Consider the following 26,088-nt stretch of genomic DNA (forward strand, 5'->3'; position numbering starts at 1 on the left):
CGGCCGTTTCGTTTTAGTATGGGACTTCTCTGTAGTGCACACACGACTGACAAACTGGGAATCGAACCCAAGATCTTCGGTTTGATGAGCAGACGTTTAACCTGTAGACCACTGAGCCGGGATTCAACCGTGTACAAGTCAATCAATCCACGAAACTGCATGACAATCTTCCCTTGTTGGTTTTCTTTTACGTTTATCCAGTTAATAATCATGTTTTCAGTATTAATTACCTGGTATAGTTGATGTTGTCCTGGTAAAAATTAGCCATGCCTATTGAGAATATTCGTGATATTATTTGTTTGATGAGTTTATAATTAGGGCCAGGAATACTCCCTAATTTCATGTGATCAATCTACACGAAAACACTCTTATATAGAGCGGTATATCGCACTGCCTAATTGTCCCAACAAAATGTTCATGTGACAACGAGAACACATGAGTCAATTTCAGCAAAGCTAGACGTCGGTTGACAGATAATTTGTCTAGAAAATTTAGTAAACTCAATTTCAAACTAGTTGTATATATGAGTTTAATTATCCTGAAAGAATTAGTCGTCTATAAACCCACTTTGATCATTGACTACCATGGGAATTACTCCACTGTTTTGTGCATTAGATCTTGAGGTTAATAACTCGACAGTGGCCTCCTAAGATAATAGTGTACTTATGTTAAAGCGGCTAAACAGTATTTCAACCTTCACACAAATCATGTTGGTTCCAATAAGGAATATGAATAACTTCCTGTACAGTAGTAGAGGGTGAAAAAGCGCATCTATCCTAGAAACCTCTGAAGTCTTGATAGTTTTTGAATTCCTGGGGCTGTAATATATTGTTTTATTGTCTTTCGTCTTCATTCAAGATCATATCTTGTTCATGATAATTATAAATATAAGGTGAAATACTAATCCATATGTATATGACAAATATATACATATTTTTAATTTGAAATGTTGGTTAGATGTACTAACAATTTCAGACATCTCGATTACATGTGAACAATGGTTACCACTGAATAGCAAATATCAATTCCTTAGATAGTTAGTTACAAACCACATATTGGTAGTGAATAAGTCCCAAAATAAAAAATGCAACACTTACTAAGTTGACTTCTTAATTTCAAGTAGCTGTTAAGTGCCAAATTGTCTGAAAAGCCTGAAGAATCGGAATAAAGATCTCGTTTGAATCGTTTCTACAATTTTTAGTGATATTTTTTTTGTATTAAACTAAAGAAAAACTACATCAGGACTAATCAAATGTACAAAACTACTATTCACTTAAATTTGTGTTGACAAACAAAAGATGAAACCCTGACCATAACCAAACCAGATAAAGGAGGAGGTATAGTTCTCATGAACAAAAATAATTACATGAGAAAAGTGGAAACAATGCTTAGCGATCCTAGCAAATTTCAGATAATTACTAGTAATTGTGACATCAATATTAAAGTAGAAATACAATTGGCCGATTTCCTTAATGATCTAAAAAAAAGGGATTAATTACGACCGAGATTCACGATTCAATTAAGCCGACTGGATCATTTACACCACGACTGTATGGTTTGCCTAAAGTACATAAATCGGGTCTTCCTCTACGCCCAATTCTAGATATGTACAATTCTCCTTACCACAAAATTGTAAAGTGGCTAGTACGAAGCTTAAAACCTTTGCACAAATCAGTTGTTAGAAATAGTGTAAAATATGTCTTCAACTTCATCTCTAAAGTGGAAAATATTAATGTTAGTATGAAGAATATGATCTCATTGGATGGAGGTTCTTTGTTCACCAACGTACGACTTATAGAGACTATTGAGTTTATATGCAAGCAAATATCAGAAAAACAAATCAACATTGGCTTGCCTAACGATAGTCTAAAGGAACTGCTCCTAAGATGCACGCTGAATGTACATTTTGTCTTCAACAATACTTATTATAGACAAATAGACGGGATAGCCATGAGCTCACCTCTAGGTCCGATTTTAGCTGATCTCTTCCTAGCAAAGCTAGAAAATGGACCTCTCAATGAGACTATTAAGAAACTTGGTTTATATTGCCGCTACATTGACGACACCATTATCGTAGATCAAAACACCAGGTAGGAGGAACTCCTAGAACAATTCAACAGTGTTCACCCAGCGATTACTTTCACTGGTGAAAGCGAGCATGATAAGAAGCTGAACTTCCTTGACGTCACACTAAGCAGACGAAGTGACGGCACATTAAGTAGAAGTGTGTATAGAAGAAACCACTCTTCATGCCAATATACTCACTTCTGCAGTTTCACATCTATCCGTTACAAGAGAAATTTGGTCAGATGTCTCACTAGCAGAGCAAAAAAAAGATCTGTACAGTAGATACTCTAAGTCAGGAGCTTGAATTTATCAACAACTCACTGACTGAGATCGGCTACCCCAGTGCTTTCATTAAGAAGTACATATATGACATAATAAAGAAGTCGGAGATTTCGACTGTTCGTAAGAAACCTTTATACATGAAAGTGCAATTCAACGGGGATGTGGCTAGTGATACTCTGAAATATAGGTTAAATAAAGTAATCACCAGGACATTCTACGCAGCCAATCTTGCGTTGACCTTCTCTTGTCGACCAGCGATGTCTACGCAAACGAAGGATAAGTTACCTGAGTTGGCCTCTTCTATGTGCATTTACAAATTCAGCTGCTCCTGTGGAGATAGCTATATAGGGCGTACTACCAGGCAACATAACCAACGAATGAGTGAACATCTACCAACTTGGTACATAAAAGGCCAGATAAAATCTATTCACAGTTCTATGTTGGCACATATCATTGATAGCGGTCATGCTTTAGATAAATCGAAATCATTTCGAGTTATCCATCGTATACCTCCATCATTTCCCGACGGAGTTCGTTCCCGTCTCCCATATATAGCTGAAGCCATTGGAATTCGTACATATAACCCCAATTTATGTGTACAGAAGAAATACGTGACCCCCCTATCCCTTTCATGGCCAGTTATAACTTAAATAACAATTTTTTATTTAAATTTTATTATTATCATTATTTATTTATTTTATTCTATTTGTGTTATCGGTAACCTTATTTCCTCATTCATTATTTGTTTGTAATTTTCCGCCTCTTTCCGTTTGTATTCTTCACTATTTAATTATTTACACACATCTTATTACGTAATGATGTTAATGTTTTGGTGTTGACTATTCCTAGTCTATTTACCTTCGTTTGTTTGACCTTCTATTTCCAATGTTTAACTATTGATAAGAGTTTTGTTATTGTAGTTTATTACTCTTACTACTATCAGTTCACCTGTCTTCGTACTATCAACTTGTACTTTTACCTATTTTATGTGTAGTGACTTATTCTATTTCATTGTGATTAATGACCCATATTGCCTTGATTGGTTTAACATTTTCGTATAAATATTCATGTATATTAGAGTAAAGCCTGATGACGATCTAATTGAAAACAATATTGTTCGCTTATATGTGTTGTTCTAATTTTCACAATGGGAATCTTTAATAAACCGTGCTCTATCAGACGACTCTAACTTAAATAGCACCTGCCCTATGGAATTCATCTGTGTGATCTGACTAATTACGTCTTTTTCATTAAGCCTATTCTTCAATCGTAATTGTAATCAAATTTCAGTATACAAAGCCATTGAGTAGATAAGTAAATCTATGTATTTGGAAATAGTATAACCAGTTATTCATAATTACCATATAGAGCCTGTCACAAATTCTGTGCATTACGCCAGGTTGGTACCCCACATCGAGACGACGAGATGAAATTAAGAAGTCAAATAGCAACGTAGTCGAAGTGATCGAAACAGTAATGATAGTGATCAGTACTAAGTATTCAGAACGTGGTTCCAGACGATGGGATGAAACTGTATTTATGAAGGAATACTGGAATTTGAAGAAGAGTTCGATAGAGGATGAATACGTATCCCTCACTATGGCACTTAACGTCTCTAACCACTGATCACGGTTATCTCATGGACCTCGATTGATTAGTCTGTACTCAATAAAAAGGCTCAAACCAACAGTCACTAATTTCATGAACTGGTATTATGTTTTGGTTTAGTCTACCTTCATATAACCGAGAATAACTATGCTGGTCGTAAAGTATTCTACAATATTTCACTTTGATCAGTTTCATCAAAAGTTAAATATCATCATTTTTATATTCATGAAAATTCTGTTGTAATTTTAGTCCAATAGTTAGTTGATGTACATCTTGAACTATTCTGTCCTTCTTTTTCATTTGTAGGGCATTGCTGTTGGGAATGGATTGATTAATTACAGATTCAATGATAATTCTCTTTTGTATTTTATTAATTATCATGGTTTGATTGGTGAAAAGTAAGTAATCATTGTGTGTATGTATGAATGTGTAAAAGTAGATATCAGTTGAACTGTCAAACACTTGTGTAATTAGTATTTGTTTAAATAATAGTGAAAATTCAATCTCCTGTGAATTGTATTTGTTCTCATGATTAGTCTTACTTATGGAAATGAATCGTTACGATTTTTATGTAACTTTATGTTTCATATCGTTGTTAATGCAAAAAGTTAATCTAGTCAATGCATAACTTCGTAACTTTATCAATTGAATCGTTCTCTATTAAAAAAAAAAAGAAAATACACATTGAAAGCCTCATGAATTCAAACTGTTTAACGGACTTATTTTTTTTCAGATATTTAACCAACTTCTTCACAATTTGACCATTTTGCATTTCGGATATGATCTGCAAAACAAAGATTCACAAATTAAAACACAAAGTTCAGTGAAAGGATCTCTTTTCAACGAATTGATTATCAAGCTATACAATCGTATATAGATGAAGTTTTTTTTGTATTTTTTTTTGTAAAAGTACTAATTCCGTGAGGAAATGTGAACACAATTGATAAAAAGGTTATAATATTAGATTACATAATACGAATAATAACAATAACAATAGATTTAGTGAATATAATAAAATGATTAAAATGATTTTGTTATAATAATTAAAGGTCATAGAGATGTAAAAAGTACATAAACAAGGTGATATGATGGGTATTTACGAATAAAATAATGAGAATATAAGACATAAGTAAAGGGGGAATTACTTACTTACTTACTTACGCCTGTTACTCCTAATGGAGCATTGGCCGCCGACCAGCATTCTCCAACCCGCTCTGTCCTAGGCCTTCTTTTCTAGTTCCATCCAATTCTCGTTCATTTGACTCATGTCTATGTGTTCTTTGGTCGTTCTCTTTCCATTTGGCCTTGAAGATTCCAAGTGAGAGCTTGCCTTGTGACACAGTTGGGAGCTTTCTTCAATGTGTGTCCTATCCACTTCCACTGCTTCTTCCTGATTTCTTCCTCTGTTGGGATCTAGTTTGTTCTCTCCCATAGTAGGTTGTTGCTAATAGTGTCTGGCCAACTGATCCGAAGTATTTTGCTTAGACAACTGTTAATGAACACCTGTATTTTCTGGATGATCGCTTTCGTAGTTCTCCAAGTTTCCACTCCTGAGAGTAGAACTGTTTTGACATTTGTATTGAAAATCCTGTTCTTGGTGTTGGTTGACAGTTGCTTTGAGTTCCAGATGTTCTTCAGTTGTAAATATGCTACTCGTGCTTTGCCGATCCGCGCCTTCACATCTGCATCAGATCCAGCGTGTTCATCAATGATGCTGCCCAAATATGTAAAGGTTTTTACATCTTCCAAATCTTCTCTGTCACTTGTGATTGGATTGGTGCATGTTGTGTTTTATCGAAGAATCTTGCTTTTCCCTTTGTGTATATTGAGACCTACTGCTGCTGAAAAGGGGGAATGCAGTTATAATAATGATAATAGGATAATCAATATAATTGAGTCCAAGGTAACGATAATGATAAGACGTACTTCTTTTGTACGCATAGTTCTGGTTTAGGCTCCTGGATGGTAAGAGCTTCGGCTATTTTTAAGAGTTGAATACGAAGAAATCGGGGTAGATTTAAACGAATCACATAAACAACCTTAAAATCAATTTATGGATCTGTAGAATGGTTACAGTCGATTAGGTGTTCAAGTGTAAAACTCCTAACTGCTTTCCTTTCGCCCTTATAGAACCAAGCTGGTATATGTTCTCGTATCCGAGGTGAAAGCGAGCGCTGACTACGGCCAATGTACCTTGCTCCACAAGAGCAGGTGAACTGGTAGATGCACATGGAGGCGACCAGACGCGGGAGCTTATCTTTTATGGATACAGAAAATAAGTTCCTACTAGTGAAGTTTATTCGCAGTTTAGCCACATTAAATGTTCTTCTAATCGTTGTTGTTAGACAATTTTCGATTACGTCTGATGTTCTATCACCTTTAAATTTCAGACTTAGTTAAAGGTTTTTCTTCGGCATGTTGTGAGATAGGAACTCACTGAAGACAATGGTGTACGGTGGCGCAACTTCGTGGATTGCTTGAAGTTAGACATTAACACCGTTGGATGCCGGCTCAGTGGTCTAATGGTCAAGTGCTCGCGCGCGGAGCCAGTAGGTCCCGGGTTCGAATCCCGCGGGGTGCGGGGTCATGGATGCGCACTGCTGAGGAGTCCCACAATAGGACGAGACGGCCGTCCAATGCTTCCAGATCTTCCATGGTGACCTAGCTTCAATTGACTCGTGACTTCAACTAGTGAAAAACATTTTAATCATTTTATTATATTCACTAAATCTATTGTTATTGTTATTATTCGTATTACGTAATCTAATATTATAACCTCTTTTTTATTACATCATCTTGGTTCATTATGTTCACATTTCCTCACGGAATTAGTACTTTTACAAAAAAAAAACAAAAATTTCATATATATACGATTGTATAGCTTGATAATCAATTCGTTGAAAAGAGATCCCTTCACTGAACTTTGTGTTTTAATTTTAATGTTTAAATGGTAATTATCTGTCGATTCACAAATCCTCTAGATATTATGACTAAAGAAAGTGATCTACACTGTTGTTAATTAAATTAAATTGAATAATCACTTCTGAATTGGCATAAAACATTTAGATAAACGATAGAGCGTAAAACAACAGGATAGTCAATATAGAAGTTTTAATTGTAAGGAGTTTTAGTAATGTTTTTGATAGTTGTAAAACGGGAATGAAAGAAGCTCATTTAAGGTAGGATAAAATTGCTATACCCTAATTTTTGTCAAATAATGTTTTTCTGATATATATTTTAGCGTATATATTGAACAAATTACTACTACTCTACTTGTACACAAGTTGGTTGCTGAGAGATACGTTTAATTTAATTTTTGCAGTTGTTTTTCGGGGTGGGGTGGGGTAGAAGTAGTATAATTGAATGTGATACACTAACTAGCGCCCCTCTGGACTGTTCAATTTGTTATAGTTTAATAGTTATGAAAGGACGGACCAACACTGAAGTCAGAAAGAGAGAGAATACAATGGGCACACTTGTAGGTGTTATGTGTGTTCTTAGAATAAGGTGCTTAATCATGTGCAAAGTAGTTGTGATTACATACATCCATAACTGTATCCTCTTCGCCTTTCCTCCTTAGTTCATGGAATGATTTAAATAATAAATGTTGCGAAGATAAATGCTCAACCGTTTGTATGTTCACGGATAATGAATCACCTGAATGTCAACGGATTGTGAGTTTGTTTATAGACAGTCTGTGTCTGTTCAGTGTTTTTATAATTTATTTCATGTTCTGTTTGTACAATGACTTTTAGTATGGGTGTATTTTTTTGGTTGTTTTACAAATATGTCCTTATTACTTACACATTGAACGTGTAGTTTGTTTCAGCTGAACTGGGCATGTGTACTCTACATGTCTCATTCATCGCCTCCACCCTGACGTGTATCAGAGTGGCTAAGCTAAAAGTGTATAGAAACTGTGTTAGGAGACCATCAAAGAGCTTCATAAAGCCACAGGCTATTTAACTGCACCATTTTCGTAGATGTTTCCTGGCTTCCTGGTTTGATAACCTAACTAAAAAGAGATCACATTTCTTTAACAATACTTTTGATTTAAAGCAATATTTTTATACGTTACTATCGTCGTGTTTAATAAGTTAGCTATAAATACGTTCAATCTTTTCACATACCGGGAAGACCTTTTATCTGCACTCCCTGTCGAGATGCTCTCATACAAACACGCGTTTGGAACCTCTACTAATGGAGCCTTACTGACAATGTCCACGTTGCGGCTGCGTTTTTTTACTGACGGAAGAGGACGAAGAGTGAAAGTATGGGACTTGAAACGTGTTGAGAGGTACGTAAGCTCCACTCAGGGTGGCTTTTGCCCTATTAATATATGACGTAATGATACCACCTATTAGAGAACAATGATTTATCGACCGGACCAATGACGCATAAAACCCGTACGAGCAGTCTAGAGTCCTTCACCAGTCCTGCTTCCTGCCTAGCCCTCTGTTAAATCCAGAACACCAATCTCAGCCTCTGCAATATGAATCATTTCTTTCAAACATACTGGGTTTATATACAAACCAAACAGACCACACCGTATCATAAAATAGAAAGCAATTGCGCAAGATATAGCCAAAAGTGGCTGTGAATGTGGGAGACTGTAATGAACAGACTGGGTATAACTCAAGAACGGTAAATCGGATAATAATATTTTATGAGTCACAATAAAGCTTATAATAAGAGGAACACGAATATGAATAGTTTAGCTACTTAACAATTATACAGTAAAAATCTATGTAACGTATTTGTGCATAAATGGTTCTCAAAAGTTGACATTCATAATTCACTTCATCATATAATAGGCGGAAAAGCCTAACTTCAAACCAGTTGTGTTACTTGCATTCCAGTATCCCAAGGAAATGGATAGAGTATTAATTTGTTTTGGTCACCGACCACCATGGGATGGCACCTCCTGTTGTCCTCCCACCACCTTGTAGATAAGACCTCTAAGAAATCTCCCTCCAAGCACAGAAATATGTCAACACGGACAACTGCATTTGCTTGCAGGCTGATTGTTTGACCAATAAATAAGACTATGGAAAAAATGAGCATACTTATACACTGTTAAATGGCCATTATATGTCTACTAACTAACGACTTCGAATCCAGGACACATATATTTTAGTTCTAATAATCTTTTGCTAATAGTGTAGTTCATACTGTACTATTCGCTCTATTTACTTTTTCAGTAGTATATGTAGCTGTTATATTATGATCTACGTTGTAATGTTGATGATTCCACTCTTGTTTTTGGTTGTACACTGACAATCAATTTTTACGAGAACCTATTTACTATTCTTAAATTCCTTTTGGTAACACACCATACCATAATAAAGGTGAAATCTGTGAATCCTTTTTCTAGTTTCTTACAACTATGTTATAATCAGAATGGGGATTTATGAAGATTGTAGTATTTTCAGAGTTGAATTCATGAATCACTTGATGGCCTGTGCTTCCAGGTTTTCATTGGTGATCTAGTTTAAATCGACTCATGAATTCAACTATTAAAATTGTGTTATTGGTATTTTCTAGGTTAGTCAACTATATGAAACTTCTATGAAGGGATTAAATGAGTATAATTTATATTCTGAATGTGCTGGTGGTGCTGAAATGTCATCTTTCAATTATAATCGTTCATCAATGTCTATCTCTGAGTTGTCTTCCATTCTGGCAACATCTAAGCAATTTATTCATCACGATTTCGGTAATCTGTTTCGTGATAATGTCTATCTGAAATATCGCCGTTACGCTAAGTAAGTCAAGTTTGAATATATATATATATATATGCACGTGTGCCTGGTCCTACGTTATAGCTGACTGACTGTTTTGATTGGTCACCGACTGCCATAGGACTGGATCTCTTAACGCTGATCCATTGCCTTGTGTATTAGACCTCCAGATAAAATGTTCGGGGTGTGACCCCCTAAGGAAACCACCTGTTTTAGGTTTGGCTACCCGAGTAGTATCTCAGCATACACACAAATTTACTGATTCATATGGAGCATATATGTTTTGGTGCCCGTTTGTATCAATGTTTATATGTTTAAATAAATATACATATATTTCAATAAACGTGCTTGTTATAAACCAATAGAGTGGATACAAAATTAGATGACATTTTCAACTTTAAATAATTATTTCATTCAATAATATACAGATTACAACGATTTTTTATTTGGAATTGTCCCAGTTCTTTTATTATCATTACATATTGTTATTATTATTATGCTTATTTGTGTTATGACTTTATGTCCGGCTTTTTTTATACGTGATTTATCCACGAATTAAAACACGACTTACACAATCGTAGCACTGTGCCAAACCAATGACGTTCGATCGGTATGGGCAGCCTAGCGTCCTTATCGGTCCTATGTCCGCTTAGCCCGTCCACTTGAGTCCAGAATCCCAATACCAGCTTCCACTATGCAAATCTAATCATTTATTTCAGACATACTGGGTTTATATATCAACCAAACAGACCGCAACGCACCATAAAATAGAAAATAACATGTGTACACAATAAAGTCAAAAAGTAGTTGTGAACATGGGAGGCAGTAGTCAATAAACTGAACACAGCTTAACAACCGTAAATCGTACAATAATAAATTATAGATCAAAGTACAGTTTATAATAAGAGGAATATAAATATACATAATCTTATTATTGAATAGTTATACCATAAGAATATATAGATAATATTAGTCAATTAATATGTCTCAGCAGAAGTTACTCGTGATTTAATCTTTGCTCGGATATAACAATTTGTATTTGTAATGGTTCATCAATTAGATTCTATATTGTTCATGAATAACGAATACTGTTATGCGTGTACTGGCATACTCTATGAATACATTAGTAGAACTGTTTGTTTGTGTTGATATGTGTGGCTGTATGTTAAATAAGACAAATGCCTAATTTCAACATTCACTATGCCAATCATATTCAAATCATTTTAACTATCAATCTATATGTAAACTATAAACCGAAATGTTATGAAATGTGATAGATCGTTTGTTTGTCGTATGTTTAATACACCTAATGTAAAGTATTGTCGATAGTCGGATTATTTATATGACCATCTTCCTGCAATGATGTTTTGAAATAAAACTTTTATATTGATTATTGAAGAGATAAACCATTATCGTTCTAAGTATTTCAGATACGTGTTACATATATGTTTAGTTACTACTCATCTCGATGTTAATTACTGACTGACATAAGAGTAGTAGGCTAAAAAAAGCTAAAAGTAATCATCCGAAGTTTTTACTTCTTTAATGTTGCTTTGTTGGCCGATAAGTTGATATGTTTGTGCTTCGGGTTTTTATTTCATAACACCGACTTGAGCACGCCTGTTACTCCCAATGAAGCATAGGCTGCCGACCAGCATTCTCCAACCCAATCTGTCCTGAGACATCCTTTCTAGCTAATTTTTTTCATGTCTCTCTAGTTCTCGGCGTAATGTGTTCTTTGGTCTTCCTCTTTCCCTTTGGCCTTGAAGATTCCAAGTGAGAGCTTGCTTTGTGACACAGTTGGGAGCTTTCTTCAATGTGTGTCCTATCCACTTTCACTGCTTCTTTCAGATTTTTTCCTCCGTTGGGATCTGGTTTGTTCTCTCCCACAGTAGTTTGTTGCTGATAGCATCTGGCCAACTGATCCGAAGTATTTTGCTTAGACAACTGTTAATGAACACCTGTATTTTCTGGATGATCGCTTTCGTAGTTCTCCAAGTTTCCACTCCTGAGAGTAGAACTGTTTTGACATTTGTATTGAAAATCCTGACCTTGGTGTTGGTTGACGGTTTTTTTGAACAAGCATTTCATGTACCTAAATTAATGGTTGCTCTGGTTGTCAGAAAGGGCATCAGTCTCATGTTTTCTGAAGGAACTCGGCTTTCACCATGAGGCGTCATAACTCTTCTAAATGAAGACTTTCTAACTCCCAGGGCAAAGTTTAAATTTACAACACTTATACTTTGTTAAATCAAATAATTAGTTAAGCATTTAATACTTTTCAGAAAGTCACTCAACGGTGTATGTGTATTCTATTAAATCACATAAATAATCACTATGATTGTACTATTACAATTAAATAAACATTTTAATGTTATAATGAATGAATAAACAGAATTGTATTATAGAGACAAACTCCCTTCTGCCTTTAAAAGAAAACGATTATGACACAAAACCGATCATGTTAATAAATGATATGATCGACTAATTAATGCACTGGGTGTATGCTGCCCAAAATGGCGGGTGCAAATGTTGAATATCGGACAAAAATGAGTTAATTCAAATTATTACAGTCTTTCTTACAGAAAGAATAATTCTTTAATTAGTCTTCGAATTTCCTGGTAAAAGACTGAATCGATCATATGTACACTTATTAATAGTGTTTTTAGTATACTGAAATGTGATGACTAAAACAAAGACTCGAGATGCAATTTATTCAATCATACTAATAATATTTAGTGCCCAGGATTAATATACATTGCTCCAAGTTGCCTTATCATATCAGCACAATTACGAGAAATTCACAAGACGGACAACACACTTCATCCTCCGGGCGTTAATCATTATAAGTTTGTTTATTGACACATGGATCAGTACAGACACCAAAAAATATGAAGCTAGTGTTTATCGATTAATCATTCTGTAGTATAACAAGGAATAAACAGAACAGATCTAGTTGATGACAATTTCACAACGGTAAGGAAATATCTCAAGTGAAGATTTACGACTTAAAGAAAAGCCAAACAAAACCAAGAAATCCTACGATACATATCGTTATTGTCTTTCTGAATATAACTAATTCAAGATATCACAACACAACACTCATTGATAGTAACGATAATCCCTGTAAGTCTACAGTTCCAAAACTCTTACTATTCAATTCACCTATCTCTTTTTCTCTCGTTACTTTCAATCTTTCGTAACTTCCGTTTTTTTTATATTTTAGTTCTTTAATACGCCATAATCTGACTACTCGTTTAGTTGTACCATGTGTAGATGATACAGTGATTCGTAGTTATTTAAATTCACCAATAGTACGTCGATTTATTAATGTAAGACTTGATTTACCGAAAGAATGGGATCTTTGCAGTGAAACAGTTAACCTCAATTATGTTCGAATTTATCATGATCTTACAGAGCAGTATATGAAATTGCTTAAATCCAAGGTAGGTTTATTTTTGTACACACTTTTAGCTTTTGCTATTTGTTCAATCAACGAGACCTATCTATATAGTACAGGTTGGAGTAACCGGCTCTCTGAGTTACATTGCAATTGTTTACATAAGCTAGTGATACATTTGATTAGTCACTGAGAAGTGTCCAATGTGAATGATTAACCAATTGTAGATTATCCATACTTAAAAGTGACTAGTTAGGGCTCTAATAACCATATGGTAACATCACAAATTGTGTAGCTGGATGACATGGGTTCGAATGTTTTATAAACTATACGTTCCTTGGAGGTTACAGTTATGTGTTGTTGATGATAAGGGATAATTTGTACGAGACCTGCGTTAAACAGGATTTCCTCTTGACCACCTCTGATCACCTAACAACCGGCGATACGATACGATATCTGGTTGCCCTAAACTCAATCGGATAGGGCTGTAGTCGGAACTTGGTTGTTTAATCAATGTTCAGCGAGAATACAGTTGAATCCCGAACTATCAACAGTCGTAAATTACTCAACATTTTGTTACTGTGTCCTTGATTTCACCGTTAAATGGAATGGCAACGAAATGATACGATATTCTGGTTTGTTGCTTCCATATAGAATTGTAAATTTCTTTTTGAAGTTTGGTTTAGGCAGTGCCTATTATCGAAGAAGCGGTATGTGTGTGTGTGTGTGAAAGAGCTGACGAGGGATGATGATATCAGTAAAGAATGATCCTACCACAAAAATGAAAATTGAGTGTAATATTGGTTTTTCTAACCAAAAAGATATTGTTATTCTGATGGTGTAACCCTCTCAGCTCGCATTTTGGTTTAATTTACCGTCTTCGATCACCGAGTTTTTACCCTATGGAATCAGAGAGAGAGCGAGAGCTGACTTTCAAAGTATAAAAGGACTTCATTGATTCTAAAGAAAATTTGTGTGATGGTCAAAGTTGTCTACTATGTAACCAGCTCGCAATACATTGTTTGACTCGCTTCGACTTTTGCGGCAGGTTTTAACCACACTCTTGACGTTACATACAGAACTACGCTCTAATATCCGACGAGTTTACGAATCTAAACTTGATTAGTGAGCTTCAGTTAATTATTTCAACCAATTTGATTTGCTGAATGTATGTGCATAAATATAAGAAAGCAACAGTTTATTAACATGATTTATTTGGTGTAAGGAAATCGTACTTGGTCATCTCAAAATGTAGTCCACTTCGTAACATCAGTGTTGTGAAGAAGGATTTTAATGATTAGAACGAACAAATTTTCGATAGTTGAGATGAAAAAGAAGAATGTTGATCGATATGTTGTAGTTGCATGATAACTGCTAATGAGACCTGCTAGATTCGCTACTTGATTAACGCAGAATACGGTTACACCTACGACACTCGAACGTTAGAACTTCACCGTCGCAAATCAGAAGACCGAAGGAAAACTGGAGAAGTTTTTACTTGGTAAGAATCAAAATGTGCAGAAAACCACAGGTATTTATAGATATTAACATGCTACTGACCAATAGTATCATGCCACGTTGGTATTCTAGGAAGCTTCATCATAATCTGATTAGTTGGAAACCGTTCGGCTCCTTTAGGGCCTCTGGAGGCTTCGTTGTAGTTCTCGGAAGCCGACTCAACAAGATCAAAATACTGACTACAAGTAAGTTCCCCTCATGATTGAACATCAAATTTTTTTATTCTCACAAAATAACATTTATGTACAAAATATTAAACATTTTAACAAAACATAAATGTCAGTATGCGCTTGTGGAAATTTTTGAGCTTCATTGGAATCACGAACGGATCTAAATTAGATAGAAGATTGTCACTCATGTTGGAGCACACGTGTAGACATGGATCATGTTCTAGCTCGAGTACGCATTTGTTTGCGCTAAGTTTTGTGATAGTCGTAGACATGTGGATCATCTGAAGACTGATGTTCAGTTTGAGAATCTATTTACCCAAACACAAGACTTAATACTCACGACAAAGGTTGCACATGAAAGATTCAAGACTTCACTGGTTGATTGCTGTAACGAATGTAGAAACAACAAACACCGCACAATTAGTTTATTGACTGATAAACATTGCGAGGCTATCCGGAAACTGAAATCAAATGAGCATATTATTATTACTTAACCTGATAAAGGATTGGGCTCCGGAATGTTAAATAAGACAGATTACGTAGAGAAAGTAAATACCCTGCTGGGTAACCAAACTAAATTCCGAAAGCTTGGGTCATGTAGTGACCGAACGTCAATTAACTATAGCATTAAAACATTTAAAACAACCTCAGTACATCTGTGAGTATACCTACAATGGAATCAAGCTTTCTACTCTGGCCTACCTAAGATTCATAAACCTGAGGTTCCTTTGCGCCCTTTTCTGGACATGTCAAACTCAGCATACCATTCAACAGCGAAATGGTTGGCGAAATCATTAGACTCATTACATCAAGAATTGGTTAGGCACAGCGTTAAAGACGTATTGGATTTTGTAGATAGAATAAAAAATCTGAATATAAGTGGCAAAACCATATTATCACCAGACACAAGATCTTTGTTCACTAACATTCCTCTGACTGAAACTATCGATTACATATGTGAACAATTGCTAGAAAATAAAATAGAGATATCGATCTCAGAAGATAACATGAAGGAACGTCTTTTAAAATGTACTATGAATGACAACTTTTTTTAACAATAAATTTTACAGACAATTAGATAGAGTAGCAATGGGATCACTCATAGGCCCGATCCTTGCTAACATTTTTCTAGCCAGACTAGAAAACGAACTGTTGAAAGACATCCTAAATAAGCTAGATTATCACTGTAGATACATAGATGACACACTAATCATATGTGATGAAAATATCGACAAGAAAGAGATGTTGGACTGTTTCAATAACATCCATCCAACTATTATATTCACACGCGAAGAGGTGAAAAACAATAATATAGCTTTGCTTCATGTCCTACTTTCTAGAAGGATAGGCGGTTCCATAAAGCGAAATATATTTAGAAAGAGTACATGGGACGGGTCAGTATACCTATTTCCAAAGCTTCACACCTATTCAATATAAAATGAATTTAGTTAATTATTTCAGCGATAGAATCAAGCTATTATTTTCTGAGTATAGTGTAAACAGAGAAATAGATATACCAAAGATCGCATTACGAAATAAAGGCTATGCGGATGACTTTGTCATAAAATTCTTAGTACAAGTTAGTGAAAAAAGAAGAAATTGTGATTCAGTCAGTAAAAATCCCTATATCTGAAACTGGACATAGCTAGTGGCATTTTAACACGTCGACTGAAAAGGACTGTTGAAAAGACGTTTCACGACGTCAAGTTACGTACAATTTTCTCAATCAAAGCAATACTTACACAACAAATCAAGGTTAGGTTACGGATAATGAGCTCCTTCATGTATGTATACCAATTCAACTGCTGTGGAGCTAGTTACATACGCTTACTCAGAGGGCTTTATCCTTGCGTGTTCGTGAACATGTACCAGCGTGATTCGCAAATGGAGTTAGTAAATCGATCAACAGTACTATTCTTACTCAGCTGGTAGATAATGAACATCATATCAAAATAGTAGAAGCATTCTCTAGCCTCTATGTTCACCTTGAATCACCAGTTACCTAAACTGGATATTATAAACCTCTTAACCCTCTCTCATTTGTTTGACTACATCTATCTTAATCTTCACATTCATCTTTCCCAATTCACATGATCCCTTTGTTATTGTGAATACCTTGATAACACATATAATTTTGAGATGGTGGAGAAGATTTGTAGCTCAAGTAGATGATTTTGATGGAGTTTTATTCTCTGATCTGGATGGTTTAGTCGTGGAGTTTTCATCGTTCTTCTGAACGATATCATCAGCACAACTAGAATCAATCAACATTGAGGTGTACAGAACAAACTATGAAACACTTCACTTCTATCTGATGTTTGTGCTGGTGATGATATCGTTCAGAAGAATGATGAAAACTCCACGATTAAACCATCCAGCTCAGAGAATAAAACTCCATCAAAACCTTGATAACACTCTTCTTATTACATAGTATATTCACACAACAATATTATTATTACTATGATCAATTATTACCTGAATTAACAAGATACAATTCTCGTATTATATATTTTATTCTTACCATTTGTTTATAATTTTCATTTTTGTTGTCGTTGTTGTTGTTGTTGATGTTGTTGTTGCTATACTCCTATTGTATTCCGATTAGAATTTGATACTTTCGTCTAAATTATTTTTAATCTTTATAATTTACAAATGAATACAATTTAGATGTATTTATGTTCATTATCTTAATAATATGCCTTATGTATTGACCTTTGTAAAATATCATTAATAGTTATAGACTTATAATTATAAAGTCTAATCTCATAATGATGAGATTATTGTAAATAATTGTTCAATCCAAAAATTTGTTTAGATTAATGAATATAACAAAACTATTGTTTATTGAAATGTTACCTTTAAGATCTGATATTAATCAACATATGCTTACTAGTGACTGGCTTCACAAGGTATATCCTGGAGTTCTAGTGAAAAGTAGTGACCAGTGAACTTCAACTAGGTCTGTTGTGAGATAGTAACTCACTGAAGAAGACAATGGTGAATGTGTCACTAAAATTTTGTGGATTAGTTGAAGTTAGACATTAACACCGTTGGATTTCAAACGGCCTAGTAGTCTAATGGTTAAGCGCTGGCACGCGAGACTTACAGGTTCTGGCTTTGAATCTTACGAGTCGGGATCGTGGATGTGCACTTCTGAGGAGTCCCACGATAGGACGAAATGGCTGCTCAGTGCTTCCAGGTTTTCCATAGTGGTCTAGCTTCAACTGACTCATGATCTTAACCACTCAAAAGATTCTTTATTTTTATTTATTTATTTTTTGGAACAGAAATTTGTTTAGATTAATGAATATAACAAAACTATTGATTATTGAAATAATAGAGATTTTCAACTAGAAAAGAACATTATTTGATAAATGAATGAGAACTATTTTACCTTTTCAATTGTAGATTTTTATTTTAATATATAATGGTGATATTGATATGGCATGTAATTATTTTGGGGATGAATGGTTTGTGGATAATTTAAATCTAACGGTATGTTATTCAATGAAAGAAATACTATTAATAATGATAATAATAAACTCATTGTTCACATTAAATAGGAAAAAAATATCGATTAACACAGTTGGATGCTGGCTCAGTGGTCTAGTTGTGTTAAATGTTGGAACGTGACGCCTTAGGTCCTGGGTTCGAGTCCCATGTGCGAGGTCGTGAATGGACACTGCTGAGAAGTCCTATACTAGGATGAATTAACTTTCCAGGTTTTCAATGATATTGTAGCTTAGATCAACTTGTGATTTCAACTGTGAAAATATTCAGATAAGACAACTGATTGGAAAAGTTAAATGTAATTATCGTTATTCAAATAATAAGTGATATATAAAATGAAATAATGAGTTTAGTTTTATTTATTAATTATTAGTTGCCATAGGACAGCTAATCGTATTCTATCTCTGTTATTGATACTATATGGTCATATATTTAGGGCTTCGACTGTTAGTCTTTCTTTGTAGGAAATTAAGATATTTTTGAGGGACTGTTGTGCCATTCAAATCAATTTTATGTCCCGACTCTATTGAAAGTTTACAAGAATATTCATCTACCTTCATATCTTACATTAACTCAGCACCAAATACCATGAAACTATTCACTCAAACATGGGCGTCCAAATGCCCTGGTACGGCCGAGAGTGGGGAGAGTCCGCTCTCCCTCTCGAAATGCTCTCACAAGGCCATGCGTATATAGCCTCTGCCAGGGAAGTCCTACTCACTACCTCGTGGCGGCGGGGGTGTTGTTTACGAAAATGAGAGGACGAAAAGCGAATGTCCGGCGTTTTAGCCGGATTCCAAACCAATGGTGCACATGGGCTACAGTATCATGCGGGAACAGATAGCGTATGAACCAATTGTTGGTCAGCGGCTTCCATGGGACTGCATCTCCTCACGATGCTCCACTGCCTTGTGGATCAGACTTTCAGGTCGAAGGCTGAGGGAGTGGTTCCCTAAGAAAACCGTCTGCTTCGGTTTGGGCACCCGGGCAGTATCACAGCCCTCACATATATCGAATGAGATTTGTGTGGCTCATATGTATTTGGTGCCTCCTTGTACCAATATCTGTGTTAAAATAATAATAATAATAATACTCTCTCTGTCTTCCGTTAATCTGTTCTACCACTGTAACTGCTTTGGCAGATACATATAAATTTGTATACACAGTTGGTGGTAACATGAAAGGGATACCTGTCGACCTTTGATTGTGTCAAAGAACGTGTTGTTTTGGACAGGATAATCACTTTAGCTGCAGGATATGTTTTTGTCAATGCAGTTTTTAGTCTCATATTGATTGATCCTGTGACATAGTCACCTTTGAATTTGAGTTGAATAAAAACAGGTTTTTTATTTACTGTAGTTTCTTTGGGTATTTTATCTTCATGTTTTCCATATTTCTCAATAAATCTCAATGGATATCCGTTATTCCTTAAACATTTTTGAAATTCATAACTTCCCCTTCTATTGTATTGGCAGTACATATTCTTTCTGTTCTATGAAACAATGTTTTGACAAGTGCCTTTTTATAATTGATTGAAGAAAAGCTGTTGAAATTGAGATAAATCCCATTCCATGTGTCTTTCTTATAAACTGAGCCACCTATACACTAAAGGATTCATTTGTATTTGCTGACAGCATGAATCATATAAATATTGCTGGTAATTTTATGGTTTCTTTTAGTGTGACATCATTGTTTACAAAAATACCACTTCTTGAAACCATAGACATAATTTGTCACCATCCTGATATCCTACCTCTACCAGCAATAGAATTCAAACGACAATTACTCTTGTGTACAAAAGATGTTCAGTTCCAATTCAACAATACTATATACCGACAAACCGATGATGTAGCAATCGGAAGTCCGTTAGGCCCCGTCCTAGCAGACATTTTCATGGCTAACCTCGAAAGAACCAAGCTCAAAGGAGCGATTGATGAAATGATGTATTATTCGAGGTATGTTGATGACACTTTCATTGTATATAACAATCAACAACACGCAACAAATCTGCTAAAAATTTTCAATGAAGCTCATCCAAATATTCATTTCACTATGGAACATGAAAAAGAAAACAAGTTCCATTTTCTCAATATCGCGATGAAATGAAGAAACGATGGCAGAGTTCAACGCTCAGTTTAGAAGAAAGACACATAGAATGGGATTTATCTCAATTTCAACAGTTTTTGTCCAATCATTTATAGAAAGGCACTTGTCAAAATATTGTTTCACAGAACAGAAAGAATATGTACTGCCGATACAATAGAACAGAAAGGAGAGCCTATGTCCGATTCAAAGAACATATTCCGAAGGGTTTGAGATCAAACGAACTAAAAGCATTTAGCAGCGCTATCGCAAGACATCTCCTTGACACAGGACACGAAGTCGGTATACTAAAGACTTCAACATTGTCTCAGTTGAACGTGTATCCACAATTATTCACGTATATTGTTGATATAAGCGATGATACATCGTCACGCTTGACCGTTTACTGGTGTTCATATGCATGAAAGTAATATGGGACACCACTCTTCGCAACTTGTTAGTCTTTGTTGCTGAAGCAGTTTACTTTTTCAGCCACAATGTCTCGGGTCCAAACCCTGCCCCACCCACTTCCTGTTCAGGAGGCGAAGCTATTTTACTAGCCCTTACAGAGTATGGCTCGAAGCAAAGTATGTAAATTTGTGCCTAATAATCATCCAAACAAATAGGTTTCTTCATCATTATTTCAAATTTGTTGTAAACCTCTAGACCATATCTCCCCGTTCACCTTGGTTATATGTTGAGAAAGATGGTACTAAACAGATCGGCGGATACTGGAAATTGCTATCAGACAATGAATCTAGTTTGGTGTATACCACTGTACGAGGTGCAGGACATATGGTGCCACGAGATAAACCTGCTGCAACGTTTCACATGATTCGTCTGTTCATTGACTTCAAACCTTTTTAATATGTAGTGGATTTCAACACGAAACTTGACCAGCTGTCTATCTCCCTACTTCTATTTTTGATTCTGATTATTTTGTCATAAGACGCTACTGTTTATGCTCCTTACCATTGTTATATTTGTAATTTTGAAAAGAAAAATTGGAAATTGGCATGCTTTGTAATTGGATGCCCCAATCTTATAGTATCATACCACTTTGATTTTATCTGTCTGTTTTATATTGTCAAATTCGAACTTAGCTACGAGACAGAATTATTGTGTTCTGTTTATCTATATTACCTTTTGTGCTTGATTCCCACATTACGACTTTAATAGTAGGTTTTTGATAAACGTCTGTGATTATTATCGATGGTTCGCAAAAACGTCTGTATGAACGACTGTTTCATGTTTTTGGTGTCTTATTGAGCGACATTGTGGTGTTCAAAGTGATGATAAGAGACCTAGAACTCAATACACGTTTATTAATTTGAAATGGAACGATGACCATGCCACTGCTAAATATAATCCTGTTGCGTCAATACGTATTTAGTTCAAAGAACTTATTAGCATTTTCATATATAGCATTATTCGATTGTCCAATTACTTGGCTAACGGAATGTCCAGATTTTTGTCGATGACATATTGTTGAGGAACAATTGTCTAAACTCTGATCATATCTGATAAGTGAGGTATCTCCAACAGTTTTTTCGCTCAGTCAGTCGTGAATAATCGGTTGTTTGCCTGCACTTCACTAGTTAGCCAAGAAACATAGTAGGAGCATGCCATTTCACACTTCTGAGATATGTATGCGATAAGTCTTTAGTTGTTTCTAACGTTTGTTTACTTTTCGATAGCGAGTTGGTGAAATCCACAACAAGAATATGGAGTAGTATTCTGGCGGAACTTCTGGTACGGACATTTTCGTTTTAAAGTCGTCAAACCACAACGATGTGGATTGAAGTAGTCAATGAGACTGAAATGTTCTGATGACATGTTTTATTCAACGAACACCAGAATTCTTTTTCAAGGACTGGTCGATCCTCGTTTTTGTCTTCCATATGGAGAAGCACTGATCCACAAATAGGTTGAATTTTTATGGGTAAAGAAGAACTTGTTGCAGCCAGCAGTTTCGTAGCTGCGTATTTACTTACCTCTGCTTGTGATCGAAGTCAATTACCTCTGAGTCCCTTATTCAATCACTTTTACTTTAGAGACTGATTCATGTTGTTTTATCAAAACACCTTTCAATTTGGGGAATGCCATGACGTCAGCAGTGCTGGGACGAATTAGGCATATACTTAAGGGACGGGTCAGTCATTTCACTCCTTTCTGTTATTCTGAATACCTGCCATTTTGAGCGATGTCAGAAAGATTTGGGCCAAGCGTTTTGCAGTTTGGAGTAAAATCACAATCCCGCATATTGCATTGTACTCTCAACAACCTGTCTAAACACACTTTTTGGGATATTCTCATTAAAGGCAGATACTTCAGACGCATTGATCGATGTAAGCTATAATCCTGTACATCAGTTGTCATCCTAATCGTTTTTTAAAGTTAAACTCAATGTATATTATGTCAAACAAGTCATTACCGGAAGAAGGGAGTATAGGAGCAAAGTGTTTTCCCCTCAATTCACATAGTTAAAGATACTGTGAAATGTGTACATCGGCGAGCCACAAAATCACGCAAATTCATGCCTCATAGAGAGCGTCTTAAGACAATGAAATTTTATCCATTAGAGCTTGGGCGTGGCCTTTTAATGACTTATGGCATCCTAAACACGCTTGGATATCCTAACAAAACTTAGCAGTAACACTCAGAAATTAGGGACTCAACAATATTGCAACTTGGACCGATGCACATATGTGCGGGTTCTTACGTTGTAGCTGACTGACTGAGAGACACAACATATACTAATGAACCGAAGGAACACATTCTACACTTTGCGAGTGGTTAAATTCTGAATTTCTCTGCTTGCTGAGACGGAAAAGGCGACTTTTCGAGAGTCTTTCAAGAGAAAACGTGATATATTCTTGTGGACCCAGAACTGTAGTTCACAATCACTTTCTAATACTTCTTTGTTCTCTCAAGATGATGACTGCTAAAGAGTCATTATGAAGTAGGTTGAATAGTACGAATTGCCATATTGGTCAGTCAAAACAGAAAACCATTTTACCTTTTGTAAAGAGCTGTTCTTGTTTCCAAATATATATACAGAATCTCTTTTTCATGGAGTTTTGTTCTCTGAGCTGGATGGTTTGGTCGTGGAGCTTTCATCGTTCTTCTGAACGAAATCATCATCAGTACAAACTTCAGATAGAAGTGAAGTGTTCGAATTTCTCCACATGTGGTTCACAGCTTGTCCTGTACACCTCGATGTTGATTGGCTCTTATTGACCTTAAGTTTGTCATTGTTTACTTCTTTGTTTTGGTTGTGTCTCCCATTGGTTTGATTTTTGTTCCTATATTTATGCATGATTTTCCTGATTGGTTAATAAATTGGATTGATTTCAATATGTTTGTTAATTGCTGATTGATCTGAGTGCCAGGCTTCTAAAAATTCTTTGGTGTTTTTGGAGTTTCCTTTGTCTAAGATTTCTACATTTTTCCAATCGAATGAGTGTCCGTAGTTGTTCACGTGTATTGATATAAGTGAAGAGATATCATGGCGTTTGACTGCTAATTGATGTTCATGCAGGCGAAGGTGAACGGGACGTCCACTTTGTCCGATGTAGTGTTTTTCGCAGTTGACACAATTCATTTTGTAGCTGATGTTTGATTTGTCCTCTTTTGCCATTTCATCCTTTGGTTTGCATGGGATTGATTGTAGTGATTTTGTCGGTTTGTGTGTCACACATATTCCCAAGGTTTTCAGCAGTCTCGTTGCGGTTTCCAATATGTCTTTTATGTATAGTAGGGTGATCCTTTTGTTGATTTCTGTGCCTGACTTGGGTTCTGATGATGCGTGCGGATGGTATTTTTTGATGAAGTTGGTTGGGTAGCCGTTCTTTTGAAATACGTCCTTCAGGTATTTCTCTTCATTTTTTCGTGCTGCCAGTGTGTCCTCGCCCTCTTGAACAAAGTGTGTACGCAGTTGATTTTGTGAGCTCTTGGGTTGTCGCTGTTGTAGTTGAGAATTTGATCTGTATGGGTCGGCTTCCTCTACACTTGAGTTTCCAATTTTCCTTTGCCGGTTCTAGTGATTAATATATCCAAGAATGATAGTTTGTTGTCTAACTCCCGTTCCACTGTGATCTTGATGTCATCGAAGACGTTGTTGATCAGCTTGTAAGTGTTTTTCAGCCCGTCCTTTTTGACGATGACGAATGTGCCGTTCACATAGCGAATCCAAATTTTTGGCTTGATCATAGGTAATTTTGAGGCATCTAGTCTTTGCATCACTGCCTCTTCAATCAGTCCTGATACTGGTGATCCCATTGGTGTCCTTTTCGTTTGTTCGTAGATTTTGTCGTTGAATTGAAAATATGTTGTTAGGCATAAATCGATGAGTTTTAGTAGACTTTGAGGCTTCGTGTACTTTGTGAGATTTGTGTCGTTGGTGAGAAGGAGGGATATAGTTTCCTTTGCCAACCTTGGTTCAATCGAGGTGAATAACATCGTTACATCGAAGTATATCATCAGTTTGTCGTTGTTGATTTGAATGTTCTTAATTTGATCCAGGAACTGTGTAGGGGATTTGATGGAGTGGCTGGACGAATCCACTAAATGTTTCAATATTCGTGAAATTTCTTTTGAAAAATTGTATGTCGGCGTTCCGGGAAGTGTTGCACCTGGACGTAGTGGGATGTTTGGTTTGTGTACTTTTGGTCCGTCGTAGAATCGAGGGAGTACTAGTCCAGAATCTCATTAAATTCAAATCGAAACTCGACTCTCACTTATTGAGTTACAGACCTTAACCACACCTTTTCTACTTGAGTTTAGTTCGATTGTATCTGCCACATTGCAGTTGTGGTCTATTTAACTGTTGTTGAGATTTGACTGAGCTATATTGGCTAGAATACTTTTTCCCTTGGATCCTATTATTCCACTTTGGTCGATTGGAAAGTGATAATATTAGAAAAAGCTGGAGGAGAGGATTAGAGGAAATCAACCCTTGAAATATCCCATGGATCTCTGTATTCGATCGTAAGGCCTTGAAATTCCGAGCTAACACATCAGGAACTACTCATAAAAAGCACTGTATAAATAAAATTAAGCGTTGCTACTGAAGCACTGCGGTGATAACCTCAGGTCGGTAAGTCAGGTAACTCAAGTAGAAGTACCTTTCCACGGTATGACCAGTCGATAAATGTCAGCTTACCTCCTGACCTCGTTTAAACCCGTTGTAGGTGGTATTCGTAGCTCTATAAAAGTGTGACAAAGTCAGTTAAACAAATGTGTACTTGTTTAATTAGTTCAGTGAGTCAGCTACGACGTAGGACCAGGCATATATATGCATCGGTTGAAGTTTTCATACCTCATTAGCACAACAAGATCAACACCAAATTCGTAGAAGCAGTTACTTCAGTGATAGTAAAATAACATTTCATATGAGAATATGAGTTTACTTAGTTATACAAAACTTAATTTATTCACCAAGCATATACCAGATACTGTCTCATCAGTGATATTTTTAGAAAACTGGTTATCTGTTTCAACCTTTTCATAGTGTTTTTCTTCTAAGAAGTAGAAATTTAGTGGAAAATATTTGTGTTGTTGTTAGGTTTGTTACATGAGTACGACTAATACGTCATACAACTTCGACAGTTGAAGGTATCACGTCCCCCAAGCTGCGAGTCAAAAGGCAGAAGAAAATAGGGGAAGCGTTTACTGAACAAAGCGTCAAAACGTACAGAAAAATAGGTGT

General features: G+C 35.8%; 1 protein-coding gene across 2 annotated transcripts in view; it reads left to right on the plus strand.

Moving 5' to 3' along the window:
- The window catches only part of MS3_00008280 (uncharacterized protein), a 37,814-nt gene extending 14,252 nt beyond the window's left edge, over positions 1-23,562 (plus strand). The window contains exons 5-10 of one of the 2 annotated variants that reach the window (XM_051216642.1): positions 4,264-4,355; positions 7,538-7,631; positions 9,502-9,722; positions 12,925-13,144; positions 18,195-18,281; positions 21,045-23,562. In XM_051216642.1, coding sequence (XP_051065232.1) covers positions 4,264-4,355; positions 7,538-7,631; positions 9,502-9,722; positions 12,925-13,144; positions 18,195-18,281; positions 21,045-21,245 — 915 coding nt within the window. In that variant the 3' untranslated portion in view covers positions 21,246-23,562. Of the gene's footprint in view, positions 1-4,263; positions 4,356-4,690; positions 6,637-7,537; positions 7,632-9,501; positions 9,723-12,924; positions 13,145-18,194; positions 18,282-21,044 lie in introns of those variants that run through there. The other variant, XM_051216643.1, reaches the window with a different exon arrangement.
- Positions 23,563-26,088: the final 2,526 nt, after the last annotated feature.

The sequence above is a fragment of the Schistosoma haematobium genome, chromosome 6 (genome assembly GCF_000699445.3).
Source record: "Schistosoma haematobium chromosome 6, whole genome shotgun sequence".
NCBI lineage: Eukaryota > Metazoa > Platyhelminthes > Trematoda > Strigeidida > Schistosomatidae > Schistosoma > Schistosoma haematobium.